The sequence below is a fragment of the Dermochelys coriacea genome, chromosome 3 (genome assembly GCF_009764565.3).
Source record: "Dermochelys coriacea isolate rDerCor1 chromosome 3, rDerCor1.pri.v4, whole genome shotgun sequence".
Lineage (NCBI taxonomy): Eukaryota > Metazoa > Chordata > Testudines > Dermochelyidae > Dermochelys > Dermochelys coriacea.
In genome coordinates, this window is record NC_050070.1 from 149,241,129 (window position 1) to 149,267,323 (window position 26,195).

Genomic DNA, 26,195 nt, shown 5'->3' on the forward strand with positions numbered 1-26,195 from the left:
AGCAAACCATTAAATATGGTCCTTCTCTGATTCCATGGGTGGGAGGGTGGTAGCTACTAATTTGGGTGTGAGAGAGGGCTCCCTCCAAAGGGACAAGTTATATATACTGTGCCCTAATTGCACGGGGCACCAATGGCTTACCTGAGCCCCTCCAGCCAGCCTCCAGGTTCGGTGATGTTTTGGCTCCCTCCCCATTTGAAGGAGGGAGGGATCCTTAAAGGAGCCATGACTTTTTTTCTTCCTGCTGACCAGACAAAGACAAATCTTTGAGGTTGAAAGCCAAATATAAATAAAAGAACACTAAGACAAACAATACAATGTAACCACATGGACACTTTGATCTCAATTCTTATATAACATAATGATTTTGAAATACATTATAACAGAAGCATAAAATAAAGATTTCATCTCTTCCTGTAAATTTGTGACAGTTTCAAAAAATGTCTCATGACAGTAACATTACCTTCTAGTTTCAATGGAAATGAATCAAATTTCAAATATATGAGAATGAGCCAGCATAGAATAATTTTGGATAGCTCTTTGTTGTATTGCTTTAGATGGTTGTTGTCACATGTTAAATGCTGAATATGAATAATTTTCTAACAGGAAAAAGAAATGTATTTTTCATCCTAAGAGTTTGCCATTCTGAAATCCCCAGAAGAACTGGTGCTTTTTACCAAGACATTTGACATCTGTGGTTTCAAAGCACATGGGGAATGCAAATGCAAAATGTTGCAGTCCATATTTGTCAGGTATTATGGAACTGTGGAAACAAAAATAATTTCCACTTGAAGTTTCTCTCATCTCAGATCTTACCAAAGGTGAATATTTAGGGGAAGTTTAAGGTTAGATGGACTAAGTGTTTTGGAAACATGAAAGATTTGAGTGCTTTTTCCACTGTTTTGTGTTGTCATATTTCTAAAATGGCTTGTTCTAAAACCGCCAAAGATATTTTATTCATTTGTCCTGAAGGAGAACACCACGGTGCCCTTTAACTATGGTTTGGTAGGTTTTGATAAGTTTTCTTGTTATTTATTGTGTTAGTAACTATGTTTTGTAGAGTTATTCACTAGGTATTTGAGAATTCTATGAGATCATAAGTTTTATAAATTCCTTAAAACTGTAGATGATAAGGCCGGCCCTGAGTCTAGTCTAGGGAAAATGGCACCCTGAGCAAACTTGTATTTTGGTACTCCCGGTCCCTGTGGGCTCCACAGGCTCCCCACCCCCCCTTCACTCCTAACCCTGTACTTTGCCCCCTTCTGCCCTAACCCTTGTACCCCCCCTGCACCTCTAACTCTTGCCCCTTCTCTTCTCATAACCCCTGCATTGTGTCCCCTTCTCCCCTAACTCCTGCACTTTCCTCCTGTACCCCTAATCACTGAACCGCATTCATCCCTAACCCTACACCCCCTCTTGTGCCCTTAACCCTACATTGTGCCCCTTTGCCCCAACCCCTGTACTCCCCTCCTGTGCCCCTGACCCTAACCCCTGCACTGTGCTCCTGCACCCCAACCCCTGCCCCCTCTACCCCAACCCCTGCACTGTGCCCCCTTCACTTCTAAACTCTGCACTCCCGTCCTGTGCCCAAATCTCTGCACACCCTTCACACCTAAGCCTGTACCCCCTCCTGTGCCCCAACCCTACATTGTGCCTCCTTTCCCCCAACCCCGTACTCTCCACCTGCACCCCTAACCCTTCCTTAACCCTACACTGTGCACCCTTTGCCCCAATCCCTGTTCCCTCCTGCACCCCTAACCACTACTCTGTGCCCCCTTTACCCCAACCCCTGTACTCCCCTCCTGCGCCCCTAACCCTTGCACCTCTTTTCTGCAGAGTCAATATATTTTGATTCCTCTGCTTATTGCTTTCAAATACTGCTTTAAAGTACAATGCAATTGCAAAACCCACCTTAAAATAAGAGGGGGACATGTCCCCTGGTTCCAGGTCAAAGAAAGCACTGCCAAGGTCCTGTGTCCTGAAGAAGGAATTATGCCTTGTTTAGCTGCTGCTGCTGTTTGGGAACTACATCTTCTCCGTTTCCCCACTGTGCTTAAGCTCTATAAGAGGCATAATTTCGTCTAAAAACTGATGTCATTCTAGTCAAGTATATTAGGCACCAGACTGAGAGTCAGGAACCTGGGTTATGTTCCTGTCATTCACATTGACTCACTATATGATTTTGTATAAGTCACTTAGGACCTAATTTTCAGTAGTATTGAACTCTTGTCTTCCACTGAAGTCACTAGGAGCTGAGAGTGTTGAAAATCAGACCTTTTCACTCTCTCTGCCTTGCTTTCCACATCTGTAAAATGTTTACTAACCTTTGTGACGTGTTTTAAGTGAAAAATGTATGAAAAGCAACTTTGTAAGTGCTAAGTACCGTTTTTAATAATAGAAGTAGAGGTACGTGCATGACTTAAACATAGTAGAAGTACAAATATGGAAACTCTTCCAACACCTAAATCTGAAAACAGTGGTCTGAAAATCAGGGGAAAGATTTTGAGGTTTAAAAAATCCACCAAATTTTTTTGCTGACACATTTTTCTCTCCGAGGACTCTGGCCCTGAAGATAGAAAATGGTGCTATGACAACATCATGCAGTTGCTTTTTTCCTGTATCTATTATCAAACTGATTAATTTGACATATTATTTTATTATTTTTCATCTTTAGATTTACCAGTAGATGTTGGTCAACCTGCAGATGAAAAGAAGGAATGCTACTACAATCTAAACGATGCTAATTTCTGTGATAATGTGTTGACATCCAACATCACCAAACAAGAATGTTGCTGTACGTTGGGTGCTGGCTGGGGTGATAACTGTGAAATCTTCCCATGCCCCGTCTTTGGAACTGGTAAGAGGAGGCTTTCCATCCAGCATTAGTTTCTGAAGGGTTGTGCTTTATATTAGTATAGGTATCCTTGGCTTTCATAAGGGCTGTTCATAAAGGGCCATCTCCTAAAGCGGCTTACTCCAAACTTATCCAGGCGAAATCTCCACTCACGCAAAGGCAATAGGAAGAATTAATCTCTGGTATAACTCCACTGGCTTCATTGGAATTACAGCAGGGATAAATATGACCCATTATTTTTCTATGGCCCTCACTATTTCCAAATGATTTTTAAAGCAACAATATTTCTGATCCAGGTTTTTGCCAAATGTTATTGTAATGTTACAGTTATATTTCTCCCCATAAAGTAACAAATTAAGATAAGTATTTTTATATTTTTGTCTGGCTGTCATTAGTCATAGCAATGTATTTTATGCAGCAATGTGAAACATTAGAATAGATGTATGACATCACATTAATTTTACATTCTGCTACCTACTGTATAATACAGTTAATCATGCTGTCTGCACAGCATTTTTTAGCATTTAAATGCCAATTAGAAGAGCATAACCATATGCTCTTTGGCATAAATATTGATAACAGTACTTGAAGCACAGTGTGTAAACAATGATGGCTGATATTCAATATCCAGCTGGAATAAATCATTTAAGATTAGAACGTGTAAATTCTTCAGAATGCATGAGATAACTTTTAAAAGAAAAGTGATTTCTTGTTCTCAGTTCTTATCTTAGCCACATCTTTGAACTGGTGAAACTCTGCCTATTGCTGTGTGTTTTGGAAAGAGCCACTATACTTGAAAATATAAAAGAGGATTTGTTTGCATTTGAGCCTATGCCATCTCCAACATAACGTAATTCATTCCCTCTGTGAGCCAGATGATGCAGTTCTTACTCAGTTCCTGCTGAGGCAAAACTCTTTTTGAAGACAATGGTTAAATTCCTGTTGAAGTCAATGGAAGTTTTGCCTGTGTTATGACTGCAGCATTTGGCCATAAGGTTATACCTAGGTGTATAAGATTGCCCAAAGGGAATTAATTAGAGAAAAGGTTGCCTAAGATTTCTGAGAATTAGAAAGTAGAATACAATTTTAAAATGTGTTAGTGAACTTGAAAAGTATGTTACAGTTCTAGAATCCTAAATAAATGCTTTTTTCTGATATGATTTTTTTGTTTATTTCTCTACCAGCTGAATTTACTGATTTGTGTCCTGAAGGAAAAGGTTTCATCCCCTCTGGTGATTCATCATATGGAGTCATTACACAGAATTACAGAGGTCAGTACCAATTAGCTATGTTAACTTGTATTAAATATGAACATTTCAGAAATTCTACTAATAGATAGTTTACGTAACCAGCAATGCCAGCATATTACTTCAGTTTTTCAACATGACAGAAACAGCATCTTGAAGTAAAATGTTACTCCAAAATACTTACCTTATGGTAAACCTGTATTTAGGACATAATGCTATTATAGTTTTATCTTTATTATTCACATTTTATTCATCCTGGGTGCTGTAACACTTACAGTATTTTCCCTGTATTCATCTTATACTGTAAGAGCAGATGTTTAAAACACATAACCCCAAAGATCAGCTTTTGCTCATGTATAAGTAGCACAAACCAGTCTTTAATTTATAAATAACAAGTGTTTTTAACAGTTATGGGGAAAGGCGGGTATGGGGAGAAGGTTCTGTCCTGCATTAGCACGCAGGCTACAAGGGGAATGAATGATTGATGCTTAAGTTATTCTGAAAATTGAAAATAAACTTAGCAATGCTATTTAGAACATAATGCCATATACAATAATCTGTGAAGAAATGGGCATTACTGGAGAGAGCAAAATAGAATATGTGCATGAGAGAAAGAGAGTATGTAGGCAAAAAACTTTATTAACAAGGAAGAGCGAGATCAGTAAAATTCCTTTGTTGAGTTAGTGAAGTCTGAAACTACTGTTAATAATTCAGGAAAGTATATTTTCCACAATGCGTGGCATAAATGCATTGTAATTTTATTTAGTTAGAAGGAAATGTGCATAGTTGCCTTGAGTTGTAAAGTAGCTACAGTATTGCTACATAAAATTATGTTTGTTCATATCAGACTTGCAGTTTTACAGATCAAATATTTAATACTTCTGAAGACAGTGTATATTTATATTACATTAAAAATGCAGTATAATGTAACATACAATGTCTGAAAAGAGCAGTAGCGTCACATAGTTAATATGTGTAGCTATGCCAACATCACCAATAACCTAAGTCAGAAACAAAGTCTTTAAAAGTTATGCCATATAGGGCCTGATTCTGAGAGATGATGGACATCTGCTATGTCCACTAAAATCAGTGGGAGTTACAGGTTCTTGCTGCTTCTCAGGAGTAGGCCAATAATTTTTATATCTGAATTAGTGTTGAAGGATTGCCCAGTGGCTATGGCATAGGACTGGGATTCAGTAGACCTGAATTCAAGTCTCTGCTCCAGCACAGGCCCCCTGTGTGACCTTGGGCAAGTCAATTAATCTCACTGTGCCTTACTTCCTCATCTGTAAAATGTAGATAATAGTACTTCCCTACCTGACAGGAATATGATAAGTATAAATACATTAAAGATTGCAAGGTACTGAGATACTATGGTAATAGAGGCCTTGACAGATAATATATAGATGAATCAGAAAGATTTCATAATTCTGTTTTTAAGTACCTGAAAAAGGCATCATGGATCTATAGCAGATTGTACAAGAACTGGGAAATCCAGTTTCCAAGTACAGTTCTTTTTGAATGGAGCAGGCACATGATATTATTTGTGTCTTTGCTATGCTTATTTATTCTTTGCAACAAAAAATTGGCACACTTGATTTGTATATGTGTATGCATCTGAGATAAAAAGCTGCTTTGGTTGGTTATGCTGCCTTGCAGTTGATAACATCTGCAACTGCTAAAAGTATTAAAATGTGGAAATTAAAATATTTTATAACTAGATATGTTTTCCAGGAAAACTCTCACCATGTTAACAAGATTTTTGCATTGAATAAGTTTTGGCAATATCCTTATAAATGGCAGATTTATAGTGGAGACAGTGGACCTGCAAATAGACAGATTATTTTGTAAAATGCGACATTTCTCTCTTCCATTAACACATAATGGATTTATTTTGCTTTCATCTGCATGCTTCTTTTTGCAGGAGTAACCCATATATTTTTAATTTGGAATTTATTGCAAAAACAAGTGTATGTTCCCCAGCTCTCCCACTTTTCCCCAAAACCACATATTCTGTTTCCATAAGAAAAGATGGACAGTCACTCCGCTATGTGATTTTTTTTAATTAATCATTATAATGAGCTTGCTGCTAAACAATCAAACTTAAAAAAATATTTAATGTTTAAAATTGCTTAGTGGCTGGAAAAGTGACTAAAAATATTTTATAGTCCTTTCAGCTCTTCTGGAAAAGTAAGTATTTTAATAATTCACCTTGAGAACTGTTCAGCAGATGGAAAAAATAGTTCATAGTGACATTCTTGTTACCCTGGTGTAAATCTGGAGTGACACTATTGAAGCCAATGGATTAACACCAGGGGAATTGAGTGCAGAATTTGGCCCAGTTTATCTGCTATACATTGTACCTTTCATTCTTCATTGGCATTTCTAACACCAGCCTGGTTTAAACGACGTAATATAGTAAATGTTTGGTAAACTAAAGAAAAAGGGGTTGAAAAAGGAAGCAAATTCCAAAAGTAACAAAAAGTAAAAGCTTGATAAAAAGTAAATAAAACTGTAGAAAAGTATGTGTTAGCATGGTTTATATTTTTCAATGAAACCTTATTAAGAGCACTAATTCATTTTAGATATTATTGATTCTATCTGCTAAGAATATGCTTCATTATATGTTTAAATATGGAGTATACTGTGACTATTGAGATGTCTGATACATACTGCCTACTTCTGGGAAAATATCTCCTTGTTCTAACTTGTATCAAATGTCCTCAGATACAATAGCGATGAATGTCTTTATAATTGTACATAGCAACAGTAATAATTATGTCTGTGTGTGGGAAATCTCCACTGAGGTTCCCTAAACAACTACAAAACCAACAAAATAAATCATGAGCAAAGCAGAAAATAACCTCAGGATTCTAGATCATACACAGTGGAGGAAGATAGAAGGGGTGCTTAGTCAGTAAATATGTGCAGAGAGCAAAACAGCAATTATAAGGAGCACAGTCAGGATGAAGTGCTTGGTCAAGCCATACAATGGTAAAAGGATGATGCAAGCAGGAAAGATGATGATCACCCACAGTGGAAATGTGATGGGCAAAGCAGACCATTCTGGAATGAGAAACACATGATCCTAGCCAAATACAGGTAAAAATGACGTGCTGCACACTTGCAGGTGCTGCACAACCATCACAAACAGTTGTGCCATAGGACTGGATCCCAGGTAATCTCTATTAACAGTATTAGGACAATCCATCCAGCAAGCACCACTGCTGTTTGTTTCAGAGTAGCAGCTGTGTTAGTCTGTATTCGCAAAAAGAAAAGGAGTACTTGTGGCACCTTAGAAACTAACAAATTTATTAGAGCATAAGCTTTCGTGAGCTACAGCTCACTTCATCGGACTGCTGTTTGTGTATATCATAGAAACTCCCAACTATGGAGTGAAATCCTGGCTCCATTGAAGTCAATGTGAGTTTTGCCACTGACTTCAGTGGGGTCCGGATTACATCTGTTGCTTCAAAATGGAGGAGACAAAACCTAACAACAGATTTACATATACATAGACAATTGTTGAACTGAGACAGTCACAGAAGAGGAAGTTCAGCCAAATAGAAGAAAGGACAAATGATATGTGGAAGGCACAGTCAGTCCTCTTGGTCTGTTCTGTTTGGACCTAAGGCCAATTACAAAGCAAAAATACAGGAGGTGCAAACAGAGTGCTGTCGATTTCACATAGCTTGGACTGTGAGGAAATGTTTTTATGCCTGTGTATAGTACAGGGTACTTAGGCCATGGCTGCCTCTGCCCTGTTTAGTAAGTTTATTGTCACCTCTTTCCCCTGCTCTAACCAGTGGATTTTCTCTTTGTCAGAACTGTCCTTATGTTGTTGTTTGCTGTCTTAATAAACTTTTTCTTCCTTAGCCTCAGTCTGCATCAAAATATATAGAATGCATCAGGGCTACCCCACTGTCAGTATTCTGGAGTCAACAAGAGCTGTCCTTACTCACTTTGGATCTATAATATTGTTTTGTGTGACTCTGGGAATTGGCTTTGTTCACAGTCCAGCATGTGGACATCTACAACATTGCTGCAGTTTTTGCCTCCCACTAATTTCAATTGGCAATATAAATCTAAAATCTTCTTTAGTAGCTTACCAGTTTGGGCACAGAGTAAAGGACTGCTTAGCATATGTAAGGATGACAGAATTGGGCTGTATGGAAATACAGTAGTATTTTATCTTAGTATCCACCTTGTCACCTTACAATCTGCCCTGAGTAAGATATAGTGCATAGCTGCAGCAACCCAGAATCAGACCAGAGAATAAATTGTGGCTCAAAGTCACAATTCCTTCTCTGTTTCCCTCTTGCTCTGGGAAGGGACTAAGCTACTGCACCCTTTTTTGTGCAGTGACTGATTTCCCCCATGTATCCAGCTAAGTTACTCTGGCCACCAAATAAGGAGGCAGAACCAAGGCTCCCCCAGCTCTCCACACCCCTCTCCACTCCGTCCCAAATCATTTGCTCGCAGTGGCAAGTAGCCCCGGCTATGCTACCAACAGCCAGAGTCACTGTCGGAACAGGGGAGTAAGTGGGGCTTGCTCTATAGTCCCTTACATGACTAAGGGCTGTAACTGTAGTTTTTCTCTACAGATGCAGATGAATGCCTGCTCTTCGGACAAGAAATCTGTAAAAATGGCTTCTGTCTGAACACACAGCCAGGTTATGAGTGTTACTGTAAACAAGGCACATACTATGATCCTGTTAAACTCCAGTGCTTTGGTAAGTTCTTTAATGCCTCACTCTACATTATAATGGTATGCAGATGGGCATGATAAGCAGAGTTATGCAGTAAAAATGCAAGGCTGAAATGTGGTATTTATCCAGAGCTCATAGTAAGGGAAGCACAGAGCTTCCTGTACTCCTGTAGCATCTTTTTAAGGGGTGCAGCATGCTCCCACTTCCTCCTGCATGGCTAGCCAGCTCACCTGAAGGACATATGGTAGAGGAAGGTAGAACCAGGACTCTGCCTACTCCCTTCCTTCTTTTCAGAAAATTGCTCCCAGGGGCTTGCATGTCAGCAGCAGCCCCTGTGCTCCCCAGAGAACAGGAGCTACTAATCAGAGTGGACTTCGTGTGCAATGCACAAGGTGAGAGGAAACTACTGCCTCTCTCCCCACACACTGCTGCTTCAATCTACGGGGTACAATCTAGCTTTCTGTTCTTTGTACACAAATCAGGCACTGAATGCCTGCATGCTTTATCCCACTTTAACTTTGGTAAGTGTGCAGTTTTTAACACAGTAAATTGAATTAACAGTATGATTTTTATTAAGTACAGATTTCTCCACAAAGAGTTAATATGCAATGTGGAATTACAATTCAGGTCACTGATGTAACATAAGCACGTTCCTTTTAGTCTGCAGAACCTCTTACTCCTTTATGCTTGCCATTTGATAGAAACTTATTCATAAGTGTGACCCTGACTTTTGCTGCTTCAGCGAAAAACCATATAGACTATGCAGAATAACATAATGAAAGGAAGTAATTTTTAAACCACAATAAGAGAGCCTTTCACCTGGGGTTTCTACAACTATCCTCTACAAAGATATTTTCTTTTCTGATTTAATGTCATTTAAGAAAAACAGCCTGCTGTTGCCATAGGGCTAAATACTTGCTTTTCCTCTCTAAGCCAAACTTACGAGGAGTAGAGCTGTGGTGGCCAAAAAGGAAGATCCTTTTCTCTCAGCAGAAGTACTGAGGGACCTTGGGCAGGGTGCTCATCAATGGTCTTTACTGCTACCGAATAAAAGAGCAGCATGCAGGCATTCTCTGCGGAATCTGCTGTGGATGCAGCTGGCATACACAGGAAGTAGAGTGGGCATGTCTATGGCACGCCCACCTGCCTGTGAAACACTGCCACGTGTGTTAATCAAGAGGCTGCTCAATTCTTGAGTGCAATAGGTCAGCATCCTGCCTCTCTCCTCTATGGATGCTCTGAGTAGGGTGAAGGTAGGTATTTGGACTAATTTAGAGTTGGCACTCGGGGAAATCTGTTCTTAATTTAAGAATTTTTAGGCATTAATTTATACAGTGCAACTTCTTTGATGTTGACTTTTCTTGGTGCATTTCTTCCCTTTTAAAGATACAGATGAATGTCAGGACCCAACCAGCTGTGTGGATGGCCAGTGCATTAACACTGAAGGATCTTACAACTGTTTCTGTACCCATCCAATGGTTCTGGATGCCACAGAAAAGCGGTGTATCAGACCAGCAGATTCAAATGGTATGCTCCATTATATGCATTATACTGTTTCTGTACGGGATCAACAACTGACACTGTTGACCATAAGGTGTTGTAGATATGGCTGCAGATCCTACCAATGGTAGACAGGGTCACTCTTGGGTGGCTCTGCTCCATTCTGAGGAAATCTCAGATGGTAGTGTTGCGTAATTTTTTATCTATGCTGAGGACATGTTCATGTAATTCCACAGGGTTCCATCGTGTCACCCCAGTGTGTATATGGGACCATTGGGACTGTTAATGAATCAGCTTGGTTTGAGGTATTTTCAATATGCTGATGACACCCAGCTCCATATCTCTATCTGTTCCAACCTTGAAGGTGAAATGACCCAACCTGCCCAGCATCTCACTGAAATTGGGACTTGGGTGAGGGATAGCTGGCTAAGACTCAATCCAGACAAAACAGAGATTGTGCTTTTATAATAGAGGAAAGATATAGGGGTAAATAGTGGGAATTATATCTGTGCCTCTGATTACTCAATGGGATATGTCCCTCATTTGTCTCTCAGCTTTGTAACTGTAGGAAGTTTGTTTAGGGTACACTCCGTTCATTTTTTCAAGCTTTTCTTCACAACCAAGAGGGTTAGAATCTTACTACTTTTTAATGAAAGCTGAGAATCTCAAGCAAATTCTTAATTCCAGCAGCAGGGAATTTAAGAAAAACACCAAATATTCTAAGACTCATGATAAAATCAAAAGAGTTAGTAACACTAACTATCAAATTCTGCATCATACACATTTTTAGAAATGTTAAAACATTTGATTAATAGTGGTGTGTATAGCAATGAATTCAAGCCTCTGTTCCATGCAGCCAATGAAGAATGTAACCATCCAAGAGGTTTCCATAATAGGGGGTACTAGTGCAGATTGAGTGAACATTTTATTTTATGTGGATCATACAATAAATATCTCTAAATCCTTACCTAAAACTCAACCAGTCAGTGGTGTTTTAACTAAACACACTATGGACAAGATTGTGCTGGGCCCCTGCATGGATGTGCAAGGAGGGGAGAGGGCCAAGGGTCTCCAGACAATGCAAGCACTAGGGCTAGCAGAAGAACAATCTTTGTACTCAGGAAGTTCATAGTGCTCCTGTTTTTTAACTGTTGGCACTAGCCTCTCTAAAGTAGAGAGGGAGGAAAAAGGGCAACAGTACAGCCACTAGCATACAGAGTTCATTGTGTATAGATGGATGGTACTTGCACCTTTCTTCCCACTCTCCTTTCAGCTCTCTGGAGCTCAAGGAGGCAATGTACAATGTCTTAAAGGCACAGTGGAACTCTAATTCTATCATTTGAAGCCTCTGGCTACATGAGCTGTAAAAGATGGATCTAAACTCAGGTAATCTTCATGCTTTCAGAATACCACATTTTCCTTGTGAATTGGGGTTCAATCCTATGATTTCACATGTAGCGTGTGTAGTTGAAGTTGTATTGTTACACCATGTAACAAATGCAATTACTACAACTCACCAGAGAATGACAATTCCTTTTCATGACAACTTTTGTGGTTTCAATATTTGTTTTCATTCTGCATTGGAACAAAACAGAGCCATTCAAATATTTTCACAAAAGGAAAATGCCAGTTTTCTGAGCCAAAAAGGCAGCTTTTCTATTTGGGTTTATTTCTGGGTAGATGTGGTCAACCGTGATCAGAGAGCCCTGGAACTCAGAAACCTTCCTGTCAAAAATCTAATTGAAACCAATATGTCCCTACAAAACATTTCAGCATTGACAAAACAGCATATTTTGACAAAAATATTGTGTCAAAAATATTCAACCCATCTCTAGTGGACAAACTTCTTAAACTGTCTTACTGATACAATCTTTACCCACTGTAAGGAAATCCAAGTTAATGTATTTTAGGGTTCACTCTTTGGATGGGATTTCCAAAGCACTTAGCGTTGACCTAACTCAGCTCCCACAGAAGTTAGTGGAAGTTCCATTGATTCCAATAGGAGTAGAATTAAGTCAATGCTGAGCACTTTGGAAAAATCCCACTCCTTGGCAAAGAATTCCAGAAGTGGCTAGAAACTCAGTGTGTCCCACTCTTGGGTGCCTAGCTTGAGAATCTTTAAAGAAGCCTGTTTTTCTGAAAGTAGGTGCTCAACAGTTTCTGAATACAAGGACCCTTTCAGATTTCTCAAGTTCGACAGTCAACATTTGAGCCACTCCAAATCACTAGTCATAATCACATGGTCATAATTTCTAAGTTAAACATTTGAATTCATTAGTAAACCCATCCAACTTTGGTTTCATGTAAAGCAATAATGTTAGATTATTCTTGTAACCTTCGTTTAGATAACACTGTATTTTACCAATGTCTTTGAAATAATAAGAGCATTGTGGTACTGATGTAATACTGACTTCTCCTTCAGAACAAACTGAAGAAACTGAAGTCTACCAGGATCTTTGCTGGCAACATCTGAGTGAGGATTTTGTTTGTAGCCGGCCTCTGGTTGGAAAGCAGACTACGTACACTGAGTGCTGCTGCTTATATGGTGAGGCCTGGGGCATGCAGTGTGCACTCTGTCCCATGAAGGACTCAGGTAAGGAAATGTACATTTCAGTTCCTAAGATGATTTTTAGAGCTAGTAGTCATTTTAATCTCTTTCCCTGTATTCTCAATACCTGAATTAATAGCAGAAAAAAGAAAAAGGAAATTGGCTGTCCATAAACCAATGCTGCTAAATGGAAATAACTAAAATCCAGATTTTCAAAAAACCACCTCTAATTTTTGCTGTGTCAGTTTTAAAAACACTGGGGCCTGACTTTCAGAAGCATTGAGTGTGATGGGTTCGGTCACAAAGAACCCCTTGGGACTGTCACCTGACGTGCTGAGATTACCTCTGAGCCTCCCCGCCAGCTTGGGACTCCAGAACCCTGCCTTCTTGAGCCAGACATGCTAGCTGGCTGCAACACAGACCCAGGTCTGGTCCACGCCCCCAAAGCTGCAGACTTTAACCAAAAACTGCTCAGCAGGTCACCTCTCTCCAGCACCCAGACATCCAGCTCCCTGTGGGATCCAAACCCCAAATAAATCCGTTTTACTCTGTATAAAGCTTATATAGGGTAAATTAGAAATTGTCTCTCCTGTATAACGCTGATAGAGAGATATGCACAGCTGTTTGCTCCTCCAGGTATTAATCACTTACACTGGGTTAATTAATAAACAAAAGTGATTTTATTAAGTATAAAAAGTAGGATTTAAGTGGTTTCAAGTAATAACAGACAGAACAAAGTAAGTTACCAAGCAAAATAAAACAAAACATGCAAGTCTAAGCCTAATACATTAAGAAACTGAATCCAGGTAAATCTCACCCTCCGAGATGTTCCAATAAACTTCTTTCACAGATTAGACTCCTTTCTAGTCTGGGCCCAATCCTTTCCCTGGTACAGTTCTTGTTAATCCAAGCTCAGGTGGTAACTAGGGGTTTTCTCATGACTGCAGCCCCCTTTGTTCTTTTCCACCCTCTTTTATAGCTTTGGCACAAGGCGGAAATCCTTTGTCTCTCTGGGTCCCCACCCCTTCTTCTAAATGGAAAAGGACCAGGCTTAAGATGGATTCCAGTACGAGGTGACATGGTCTTATGTCCTGTGAGGCCCCAAGCCTTGATTCTTTCCTTCTTTCCGACCTGACTCACAGGAACACAGGAAGGCTTACAAGTAAACAGAGCCATTTACAACCAATTGTTCTAAATAATGGGAGCCATCAAGATTCTAAACCACCATTAATGGCCCACGCTTTGCATAATTACAATAGGACCTCAGAGTTAACTTCATATTTCAAGTTTTAGATACAAGAATGATACATACATACAAATAGGATGAACACACTCAGTAGATTATAAGCTTTGTATTGATACCTTACAAGAGACCTTTTGCTTAAAGCATATTCCAGTTACATTATATTCACATTCCAAGCATATTTTTCATAGAGCATATGGAGTGAAACGTCACATTGAGCATCAACCTTTCTCAATCATTTAAATTGTAATTGTGGGTGATTAGCACCTCTAAAAGTCAGGCTTTACATTTTTTTTATTGGCATTCTGAAAATTTCAGAAACATTTCAGAAAATGTAGGCCTGATACATTTTGCCCATTAGTATTACAGAGCAAAATTCGGAGTACGTTCATTTTCTTGTTATATGCTATCATATAATAAATATTTAGAAAGAAATATGCTGCTTCTTATTGTGGTCTGGGGTAATATTAAGGTTTAATAGACTAGAAGGAAAGTATTGTTCATACAGTGCTGCCTATTGAAAAAGTACCAGAGTAAGAAATTGTTTTTCATCTGTTAACTTGGCAAGTTTCCTCTATAGCCCTGCTGGACTGCTTTGTTTTTTAGTGAATGATTTTTGTGAAAGAAGAGTTCCTCATTCCACAGAGTTACTTTTATTTTATAGTTTTAAAATTTCTTTCCCTTTATGGCAGATGATGTAGCCTGTTCTCTCTCTCTCTCTCCACACACATATATGAATTTTACCTTCTACATAAATATTATGGGTTTCAGAGTAGCAGCCGTGTTAGTCTGTATTCGCAAAAAGAAAAGGAGTACCGGTGGCACCTTAGAGACTAACAAATTTATTAGAGCATAAGCTTTCGTGAGCTACAGCTCACTTCATCGGATGCGTTCCGATGAAGTGAGCTGTAGCTCACGAAAGCTTATGCTCTAATAAATTTGTTAGTCTCTAAGGTGCCACCGGTACTCCTTTTCTTTTTATAAATATTATGGATTTTAATAACTCATTTTTGCATATATACAGATAGATCAATTATATCTTATACTAGACTGCCTTCAAAGGGACATATTGACATAATAATGAAGTGTTACTAAAGGTATTGTGTAGAATAATTAGACCTACAGAAGAATGAGTCTTGGTCATTTAAGATAGATAAGGAAGCCTGTTAGGGGAGAAAGAAATGGGGTATTGCTATTGATTAGGGAAATGCATCCTCCCAGGAAATATTGCCTAATACTGTTGACATTTTTGGAGTGTTAGCTAGCTGACATAGATAGTGGAAAATGAATGTGTTTGTCTTATTATTTCAAAAGTGGACATTATTTCAAAAAAATATTGTTTTGTGTAAGGACACAAAATTCTTTTTATCAATATGACTGCAAGCTAAATGAGTATGGGGAGAAGTCTCTCTGGTTATACACAGACCTCTTTCTGGGACTTGTGGCCTAAACACAGATCTGTTAGAGCAGCAGAGTTTTAAGCTGTGAGAGAAGAGATGCTATTTTATTAGATGAAAATGAGGTGATAAGTAATAGCCAATATAGATTTGTCAATAACAAATCATACCAAACCAACCTAATTTCTTTCTTCGACAGAGCAACTGGCCTAGTGGATAAGGGGGACATAATAGATGTGAGTTAAGTAAGGCTGGACTTAAGTAAGGCTTTGGACATTTTCCCATATGACATTCTCATAAGCAAACAAGGGAAATATGGTCAAAATAAAATTACTCTAACATGGTTGCACAACTGGTTGAAAGATTGTACTCAAAGTGTAGTTATCAATGGTTTTCTGTCAAACTGGCAGGACATATTGAGTCTGGGCCCATAGGTGTCTGTCCTGGGTATGGTACTTTACAATATTTTTATTCATGACTTGGATAATAGAGAGGAAAGTGTGCTTATAAAATTTGCATCTGACTCTGAGCAGGGAGGGGTTGCAAGCACTTTGGAAGACAGTATAGGAATTAAAAATGTTCTAGATCAATTGAAGAATTGGTCTGAAGTCAATAAAATGAAATTCAATAAAGACAAGTGCAAAGTGCTGCATTTAGGAAGGGAAAGTCAAATGCACAAATACAAAATAGGGAATAATTGGCCAGGCAGTAGTACTGCTGAAAAGGATCTGGGGGGAATAGTGGATCACAAATTGAATATGAGTCAACAGTTTGCTGCTTCTGGAAAAAGGCAAACATCATTCTGGGATGTGGTAATAGGAGTATTGTATGTAAGACATGGGAAGTATGTGTTCCTCTCTAGTCGACACTGGTGAGTCCTCAGCTGGAGTATTGAATCCAGTTTTGGGCACACCTTTTAAGAAAGATGAAAATAAATTTGAGAGAGTCCAGTGGAGAGCAACAAAAATAGTAAGAGGGTTAGAAAACTTGACCTATTAGGAAAGGTGAACTGGGCATGTTTAATCCAGAGAAGAGAAGGCTGAGGGAGAACACAGTCTTCAAATATGTAAAGAGGACAGTAATCACTTGTTCTCCAGGTTTACAGAGGGTAAGACAAGAAGTAGTTTGCTTAGTTTGCTTGGTTTGCAGCAAGGGCGATTTAGGTTAGATATTAGGAAAAACTTTCTAACTGTTACCCAAGGAAGTTATGGAATTCCCTTCACAGGAGGCTTTTAAGAACAGGTTAGACAAACACCTGTCAGTGATGGTTTAGATATACTTGGTTCTGCCTCAGCATAGGGGGGATGCACAAGAGGTCCCTTCCAGCCCTACATGTCTATGATGCTATGGTTTTATGCCATGCCATATATAGGTAATATTTCAATATTTTGTAATTTAGGCCTGGTGCACACACAGTTTTTGTACTAGTATAACTGTGTCGGCTGGTGGGAGAGGTGGTAATTTTTTACTAGCATAGTTATACCAGTCCAACCTCTAATGTGGACGCAGTTTTATACCAGTATAAAGGTGCCTTTTACTGGTTTAGTTTATTCCCCTTCCTGTATAAGCAATCCCTGTATAAGCACTTTTTTACTGATATATACAGTAACTTCTTCCACTGTGTGGGAGTTGTATCATTTTAACCATACCATTATAGTTAAAGTGATATCGTTTTTGTGTGTAGACAAGATTTTAGTGTTCTAAAGTATTAGCCTAGGTGTGTTTGTTTCTACTTATGTTTTATTTTTTATAATTTACTCACAATGGCCTTGAACCAGCAAAGCTTTTAAGCACATGCATAACTCCACTTGTTCTAGTAGTTACCCATGTGTTTATATGCTTTGGAAGATCAGGACCTATTTCTGTAAGGCTACAAATAAAATCTGATTTTTGAATTGACTGGCTGGGGTAATTGTTGGCTGCTGCCCCCGAATTGAGCATGAAGTGCATTGGCTTCCCAGACAACTGTAAAAAAGGAGTAAGGGGATTGTTTCAGAAAGGAAATTGCAGCCTTCTCCATGCCTTGTAAGCAAAGCAATGTCACAGGCTGCTGTGGACAATTCTGGGCATTGGAAGAGATGGTGACCCAGGGTAAGAGGTGCTTTTACACTTGCCCTCAGAAGCATGACATTCAGCCAGTGATCGATTACTAAACTTACTGTGTATCAAATTAATGCTTAAAAGAACTGTGTGTTTAGTATAGTTAAAATAAGACTGGGATAAACCTTGGTAAGCATACTGTAGAGAAGAGTCCAGCACTGTCTGAGTGCCAGATGAAATGATCTAATAGGCCTTTCAGTCTCTAATTTCTGCAGTTCTGTGATAAATAACTGAAAAGTATCAACTTCCAATCTAGCAGAAAAGTAACCAGAAGCCTGGTCTGCAGAGTTTGATTGCAAATCCATACAAAGAATCCTGCTTCAGGAGCAACCAGGGATTGGATCTTTCATCAGGAAGGTGGTTGAGCTCATTTCTGAAGTGACACAGAGGAGGGTTAGCCAAGTGAGGCCCTAATGCAGCAAACCCTATTCATGTGATTACATTTCAGCATGTATGTAGTCCCATCAAAATTATGCACATGTGAAGGTGCTTGAGGATCTGGGCCCTTGTGCAGTCGGACAGTATTTCTGGGGGCTACAGAAATATGCTAAAAGGATAGCTAAACCATCAGCCAAGAGAGAATCAGAATAAAAAGTGTGGAAATGGCAGCTCTAAATTAAGTGGCAGTAAAAATCCAAGGTTCCCCTTTGCACCAGTCTCGTCCGTAGAGGGTTGGAGCCCGAGTGTAGCCCTTTAATTGGAGATTGTAGTACCATCCCAGTCACTTGAATGCCCCCCTCGTGCCGGTGTGCCGCTATAGCGCCTTATGCTTGTTTTCCCTTTCTTCAGGGATCCTTAAACAAATCTTCACATAGTCTTGCTCAATCTCAGCCCTGATTGGGGGTCTGGGTTTTATTAAATTAACAAAGTTCCCAAAAACAAACACAAAAGAAATCATCCACCCAGCTCTTCTCTTCCCTAAAGAACTGTCACTTCATCAGGGATCTCTGGAGGAGACCCTTTTTCCCTACAGCTTTACTCTGTAGTTCCCTCGCAGTAGGAAATACTCTCCCCTGTAGATTCCTGCTGCCTTTTATATTTGAACCACCTGATTCCTCTCAGGTGGGGCTCATCTTGTAATCATCGCTAGCTTAGCCTCAGGTTCTCCAGCCCATGGGCAAGTCGCCCTCTTACAGGGCTGATCCATGGAAGAAGAGAACCAGCAAAACAGGCAGAGAGAGAGAGAGAGTGTGTGTGTGTGTGTTTTGCTGGTTTTCCACATACATTTATAAAGTAAAGTGATAGATAATGAAGGGAGAAGTAATGTTCAATTATCTTTTATAGGTCATGATTTTGAATTCAATTTATGTTAGTTTAAAATAGAAAATAGGAATGAATAATTCTTCATGCCATTTGGAAGCATGTTTTGTTGATTCCAGTGAGAAACTTTGAATGCTCTTTGGCTTACATGGAATAATTGTTGTTGGTTTCACCTTTAATATGTAGATACTATCTGCTTTTTATAAATAATCAAGCAGCCATCTAGTTATTACCAGCAACTAATAGAACACAATGTACAGTGTGCCTGCTAAATAAAAGCATATAACATTAAGATTCAGTATCTGCCTGCAGATGACCCACAAAGAAGGCTGTGCCTCTCTTTTAAATGCATTTTTAAAATATTTTAAAATACTAAATTATTTTTAAACGTTTGGGCTCAATGGTTTACTCAGTTACATGGGGACAGCTCCTATGGACTTTCCTGGAGGTTAAATCTTCATAATGGAGGGCAGAAATTAGGCCCATTATGTCAATAGGAACAGATGGGCCATCAGCATGGTGCATTAAAGTATAAAATTAAATGTAAACTGTCAGGCAAACTACTAGGATTTCACCAAAAATAACAATCTAATTGACCAGTTGTTGTGGCAAAAGCTTTCTGATATACAGTGAAACCTGGAAAGCAAGATATAACATATTGGCTTCGTATATAATGTGTGTTTCTCCTTGCTGACATTGCCTCCACAGTTACCTTCTAGGAATCACATTGCTGCCAAATTTTTTGGAGTAGTCGCAATGGTGGGTAGGGACCTGTATATGTCACTGAAGCCTTAACTTTATAAAAAAAGGTTGCCCCCCCAACAGCTCCCACTTCCTCTCTCTCTGCCAGATATTGTTGTCTAGGAAACTTCCTTTCCTTCTTTGTTGTTTTGGGGTTTTGTAATAGAAAAGAAACAGTAGTGTGACTACTGTGTGTGTGGAAAAATGTCAAATGAGTGGTTATCCTTTAATGAACTTGATCTCTAAACACAATGATCTCTAAGAGCTGCAAATGAAGATTTAGACTTCATTTCATGTTTCTAAAGACCCTCTTTGCTAAGCTCCATCAGGCTGGCTCTCAAAAGCTTTCTTCCTCTTATCAAGAAATAGCCAGTGCAGGTTCTCACACACAGTATAGTTGCCACATACTACTTGAACAGACAGAGAAGAGTTCCGTTTGGACTACCTCTCCACTGGCAGGAGTGAGAGACTTTCTGGCAGACCATCTAGTTCAGAAAGAAGCAGACCAACTCAAATAGTCATTTAAACCATCAGGGGTGAATCATATATTTATGGGTCAGCCAGACTGGAACTAGTTTTCTACTAGTCAGAACAGGAGTTGGCTGTTGAGGTACTACTCAAGTGCACTTCAGAGCCCAGGTATCTTTATTTTGTACTAGACAAATACTCCTATATGCCTATTCCTCTTAGAATATCATAGAAGGGACCTCAGGAGGTCATCTAGTCCAACGTCCTGCTCAAAGCAGGACCAATCCCCAATTTTTGCCCCAGATCCCTAAATGGCCCCCCTCAGGGACGGAACTCACACCCTGGGTTTAGCAGACCAGTGCTCAAACCACTGAGCTATCCCTCCCCCCTCTTATCTATTACTGTTGGTGTCTCTACACAAGAAGCCATGAGTTTATTTATCAGTCATGAGGGATGACTCTTTTCATTCCATTAAAAACTAATTCTTTCCAATTGAATGTGTTAAGTGAATACAGTTCACTTATGTGAATTTTAATAAGCACTGAAGGAACGGGTAGGATATTTGTCTTCATTTGAAACCATGAGCCATGTTTTGATCCCAAATGGAACTGTTTTTTGGCACTATTATATTTTTCCTTGTGGAGCAAAGAATGTGAAAATAAGAGCCTTGTTTTTATCATGTAAGAACAATTATAGATAGAAACCCAAACCTTGGGAGCCATTCACCACTTCAGAAACATTTACAAAAGAAAACTTAGAGTTGAGTGAACTGAATGAATGAATCATTTGACGTTTTCAGTCTACGACACTTAAAAGTGATATCATTGGCTCAGGAGAGAGCTTTCACACTTCTGGGCCAGACGGTCATAGGTTCAAGTCCTGACTGGGGGCCCTAGAGTTGCTCCTTTGTCAAATACCTTATACATTGTGTTTTCCGGATTTACTACTGTAGCAGTATGCATATTTCTGTTGTTGGGGCACCCTGAAGATTTGTAACATATGTTAAGGAGGATCTGAGGGTGGGGGAAGCATTATCACCAGAACATTTTCATGATAAAATTGATAGATCACAGAATGATCATTCAGTGGCCTGCAGTTTCTTTTTTCCTTATATCATCCTTGTATCTGAGATTATAGATGACAGACATAAGAGAAAATATTGGGCTGTCTGAACAGAGTTGCAGCCATTTGTCCTACAGTTTTAAAAATGGTTATAAAGGGAACTCCTATCTTAAAAAATAACCAGTAATTTTTGTGTCCTGACTTTCCCTGGAATATTTTGGCTGCTTGAATTTTTCATGGTTAGATTTAAACCTACCCTGTCTCAACACCATCCAACATAAAAACATCTGACGAAGACAGGAAACTTATATCACAGTTAATGCATGTAAATGAGAAGGGTAGAAACAGTGATATGGTCAGCTGTAGACCAGTGATGAAAATCATTCATTGGAACCCTCCTGTTTCTGAAAATGATTAATGGGGATTCTGCTATTTTCCTGCTGTAAGTCAAAATGATTCCCATAGACCCCTTCAAAGTAAAATAATGGTTTCATGCCAGCTGAGACTGAGCCTCTGGAGTCTGGGGGAAAATGGGTAGCATCTGTTCAAGTGTTGCTGTTTGGCAGTAAACTTGATAACTGGGCAGTTGGCAAGTGTACAATTGACAATATATTTACAGAAATAAGTTTCATTATCCTGATCAAAACTGTTAGTGCAGTTCCATAATTCACTATAAAGCTAGTCAGACTCTTTTGGTCTTTCTGCCTAAGAGTCCAGTCCTGCAAACACTTGCTCGTGTGACAGGTTTCAGAGTAGCAGCCGTGTTAGTCTGTATTCGCAAAAAGAAAAGGAGTACTTGTGGCACCTTAGAGACTAACAAATTTATTAGAGCATAAGCTTTCGTGAGCTACAGCTCACTTCATCGGATGCATTTGGTGGAAAAAACAGAGGAGAGATTTATATACACACACACAGAGAACATGAAACAATGGGTTTATCATACACACTGTAAGGAGAGTGATCACTTAAGTGATCACTCTCCTTACAGTGTGTATGATAAACCCATTGTTTCATGTTCTCTGTGTGTGTGTATATAAATCTCTCCTCTGTTTTTTCCACCAAATGCATCCGATGAAGTGAGCTGTAGCTCACGAAAGCTTATGCTCTAATAAATTTGTTAGTCTCTAAGGTGCCACAAGTACTCCTTTTCTTTTTGCTCGTGTGAGTAGCCCTTACTCACAGGTATACGTGCATTGATTGTAATATTACCAAGGTGAGTAATAACGACTCTCATGAGGATGAGTTTGCAGGATTTGTCTCTTTGACATGCAGGAAAGGTAAGACAGGTAAGATATATGAAAATAAGAGAGAATCCACTAAAAATTGATGAAGTAATTTGCTGTCTGTGATCTTGCACAATAAAGTATTAAGGCAGCAACAGTACAGCTAAAATTATACAGTAATATTATCTTCCGAATAAAAGTCTTCACAGTTTTGGATCTAATACTGAACTGAAATGGTAACCACAGAAACATTCTATACTCTTTCTGTACTCTTTCTGGGACTCAGCGGTATGTATATCTATTGTATTAGGCCAAAGAACTGACAGTTTGATGAAATAAAAAGAATTGTCTTTGTAATATTCCTGTGTTACAGAACAGTTCATATTGACCTTCGATCTTGTAAGGCTACCTACAGTGATATTAGCTTTTTCAGGACCTGTATCACCTAATCTTTCTCATCTGTCACTAAATCAATAATAGAAATTTATAGTAATTCTCAAAAATTCTATTTGGGGGTTTTGATGCTCCTATCAGTTCAGACAGCAGCATTCTTGATGGAAAAGGTGCATTCTGAATCAAGAGGAGAAGTCTAGTCTATCTCTGTTTGGATAGTTTTGTAAAAAACTGAGAAATTCTGCCTCCTTGATCACTTAGCACTTACCTGTTTTTTCTATAAGATCCAACTTCCAAACATAAATGCCTAAGTTTAAGTACCTAGGTACCTTAATCAGCACTTAATTTAGGTGCCTAAAGTGGGTATTTTAGTTCCTAAATATAGATTTAAGAACTAAATTGAAGCTTCCATATTTGAAAATAGGGCACATTGGCCACTATTTTCAAAAACTGATACCTACATTTGAGCCTTTATATCCATACTTGGACACCCAAATAAAATGTCCTGCATTTAAAAATTGTTGAGTCTCCAGTAGCTCCTATTGAGAATCTTATGGAGCTGGGATCGATTGTGAAGAAAGGAATATTGTTGTAGGGAATAGTGAATCTGGTGTGCGGGAGAGAAACCAGTAGAAATTAGAAGCTGTTGAGTAAGATGGTGGAGAAAGGGGGATGTGTGTGTTGGGATTCTGTTTTGTTTGGGGAGGATTGGTATATTAATGTGGCTTTTAAAGCCTGCATTAGAAATCACTGTTCTAGAACCCAGCTGCAACAGCTATGTCTTTTCAGTGGCTGCCTTAGGGTAGCTAGGAGAATGAAACAATGCTGCCTGGAGCTTAAGATTTGGAGGGGGTCAGGCTCCCTCGATTCCTGTGGTGGTGATTTGGAGGAAATATGATGCTGAAAGGGAAATATGTAGGGTGGAGGCTATAATGTTGTCATGGACCAACTATTACTGCATTCTGATTGGTGATGTGTCTGCAGTCTCTAGCAGGGCTAGACAGAGTCACTTTGGAGTGGTTTTGTTCAGTTCTTTCTGGGAGTTCACAGATTTGGTTTTGGGTGATTGACCATGGCAGAGAGCTGCAAAATTCCATGTTCCCATTCCTCCTATTCAGTGTGTATATGAGTCTGTTGGGAGGTTTCATAAGTAGGCATGGGCTGCTGAGGAACCCAACTTTGTTTCCACCTCATCAGCTCTGGCAGGTGCAGCAAAAGTGCTTTACCCTGTGTCTGAATGTAATTGGAGCTTGAATGAAGGCTAACTGGCTGAGGCTTCCTACGAGGAAGACTGGGGAAATGTTTTTAAGGTGTGGGAAGCCACCTGGCAGAGTTTATATCAGCTCTGGGCATACTCAAGCTCATAACCTTGGGATTTTGTGGTGTTCTTGATCCTCTAGATGTTCAGGTACCCGCTGTTGATAAGCTTAAGTTTTATCATCTTTCCTTTGCAAATAGGGTGCAAACAACTATTTATTTTATATGCGGATCTAGTGACCATTATCCAGACCTTTGTCACTTCAGGATTAGACTATTACAATATGTTCTATATAAGGCTCTCCTTGAGACATGTTCGAAACTTCACTGGGTAGAGGAGAGTACAGTTACCACTAAGGAAAGGTTCATGCAGAGAGCACATTACACCAGTACTCCAAGATCTGCACTGACTGCCAGTTAGTTTCTGTCTGGAATCTAAGATGTTTTGACCTATAAAGCTCTAAATGGTTTGGACCCTGATTACCCCTCTCCCCAAATTTTATCTCTGTAGTTGCAGTCAGTCATTGAAGGTGCTCAAGCTAGGGACCCTCTAGGTGAGAGAGATGCTGGCAGAGCTTTCTCCATGACAAATCCTCAATTCTGGAATTTGTTTCTCCTCTTGGTCCTTCAGATCCTGGATTGTTTTGCCCTTCAAGTATTTTGCAAAGCTTTTGTACTATTGGGTATTTGTTTATTTATGGTAAAGTGCTTAATAATTATTAGGTTGTTGTACTGTTGTATAGCTGTTTAGATGGCAGTGGCAATTTATACTGAAAATGTTTTTATTATGATTTTTACTATTTGTACAAGTGCCTGTAGTGAAGATGTAGTTGCTTTTAAAAACTTTGACTCATATATTCATTTACTTTTTGGTATGAACCCTGATCTGAAAAAATAGACTAGAGATTGTGTATTTAAAAGAGGAAAAGTGAAAGCTAATGTTCTTGTACCTCAAATTGTGAGTGAGTGAGTGAGTGAGTGAGTGAGTGAGTGAGTGAGTGAGTGAGTGAGTGAGTGGTTCGAAACCAGCAGTGAAGTTATCACAGACATAGCTTGACTCTTACTGTAGTTTTATTAGTCTGCCACAAGCAGTAGGAGAAATTATTATTTTAGCAGATCTGAACAGCCTAAGTTCTGAAATAAAAAAAACTGAAAGTTTCTGTAATAAGCAGGTTGGTAACCTGAGTTTCTTCAACTTTAATAGGAGACTTTATCCATTGTGAGCTTTTCTGAAGCCATTTGCTTTAGAGCTTATCTCTGCAAGAACCTAAATATCCTTCCTTAATTCCTGGAAAAATCATTTGTTGTGACTAGTGCCCTTTCCTCTTTCTTGAGCTCTATGAATTAAGAAGAAATAACCTTGTCATGTGTATTTAACCTAAACTCCAATTTATAGATGATGTCAAACATGTAAGTGAGGATAGCAGTCTAAATGTAGAACAGAAATCTTTTCAGTCTTGGTTCATAGATGATGCAATTTCCTGAGACAGCACAGCTTAAGCAATTCAGACTGATGTCCGGAATCTGATTAGGACACATATTTTGTGTAATAAATATTTTCTTGGCATTGTCCTTGTCTTCAGTGATTTCTTCTATGGTGAAACTGTCACATTTTAAAATATTTCTAAAGAACTGCCATGTTGTTGATAGCTTTGGCTCTTTTTTCTGTAATGTTCACAGTTATAAGGTGCTGGGTAGAAAATAAAGCTTTCTTTGTGGTGGGAGGGAGGATTTGGCCGTTATTCATTTGTAATCATGGTCATGTCAGGAAAAACTGTTTATAATATTCTGTGTTAAATATATGAAGCAATAGAATTAACTAGTTGACTGGAGATTTTGAGTCCAGTTTTCAGAAGCTCAGGCACATACTTGAGCACCTCTTTTGCATGTACACAGACCATAGTTGCATATATTGTCACCACAAATTTACAGGCAAATTATGTTACCTGGGGTTATCTGAACCTAAAACTATGGTAACTAATCACTGTATTTTAGGAGGTGTCAGGAAATAAATCAGTGGGGGGGACACTCCCTCCGATAAATGATTCGTACACACAGAGTGCTTCCACCTAAAAATCCTTGTTTTTATTGAATACAAAGCAAATATCTAAACTAGCACTAGTCTAGAGTGTCCCAGAATATAGTTACCCAAAGTCTGAAGTGGTGCCGAGTGACAGCAGCAGGTTTCCAGTG

General features: G+C 39.0%; 1 protein-coding gene across 8 annotated transcripts in view; it reads left to right on the forward strand.

Moving 5' to 3' along the window:
- The window catches only part of LTBP1 (latent transforming growth factor beta binding protein 1), a 391,697-nt gene that overhangs the window by 334,540 nt on the left and 30,962 nt on the right, over positions 1-26,195 (forward strand). For all 8 annotated transcript variants that reach the window (XM_038397049.2, XM_038397051.2, XM_043511538.1 and 5 more), the window contains 5 exons: positions 2,675-2,857; positions 4,039-4,125; positions 8,706-8,834; positions 10,197-10,337; positions 12,733-12,903. In XM_038397049.2, coding sequence (XP_038252977.1) covers positions 2,675-2,857; positions 4,039-4,125; positions 8,706-8,834; positions 10,197-10,337; positions 12,733-12,903 — 711 coding nt within the window. The remainder of the gene's footprint in view (positions 1-2,674; positions 2,858-4,038; positions 4,126-8,705; positions 8,835-10,196; positions 10,338-12,732; positions 12,904-26,195) is intronic.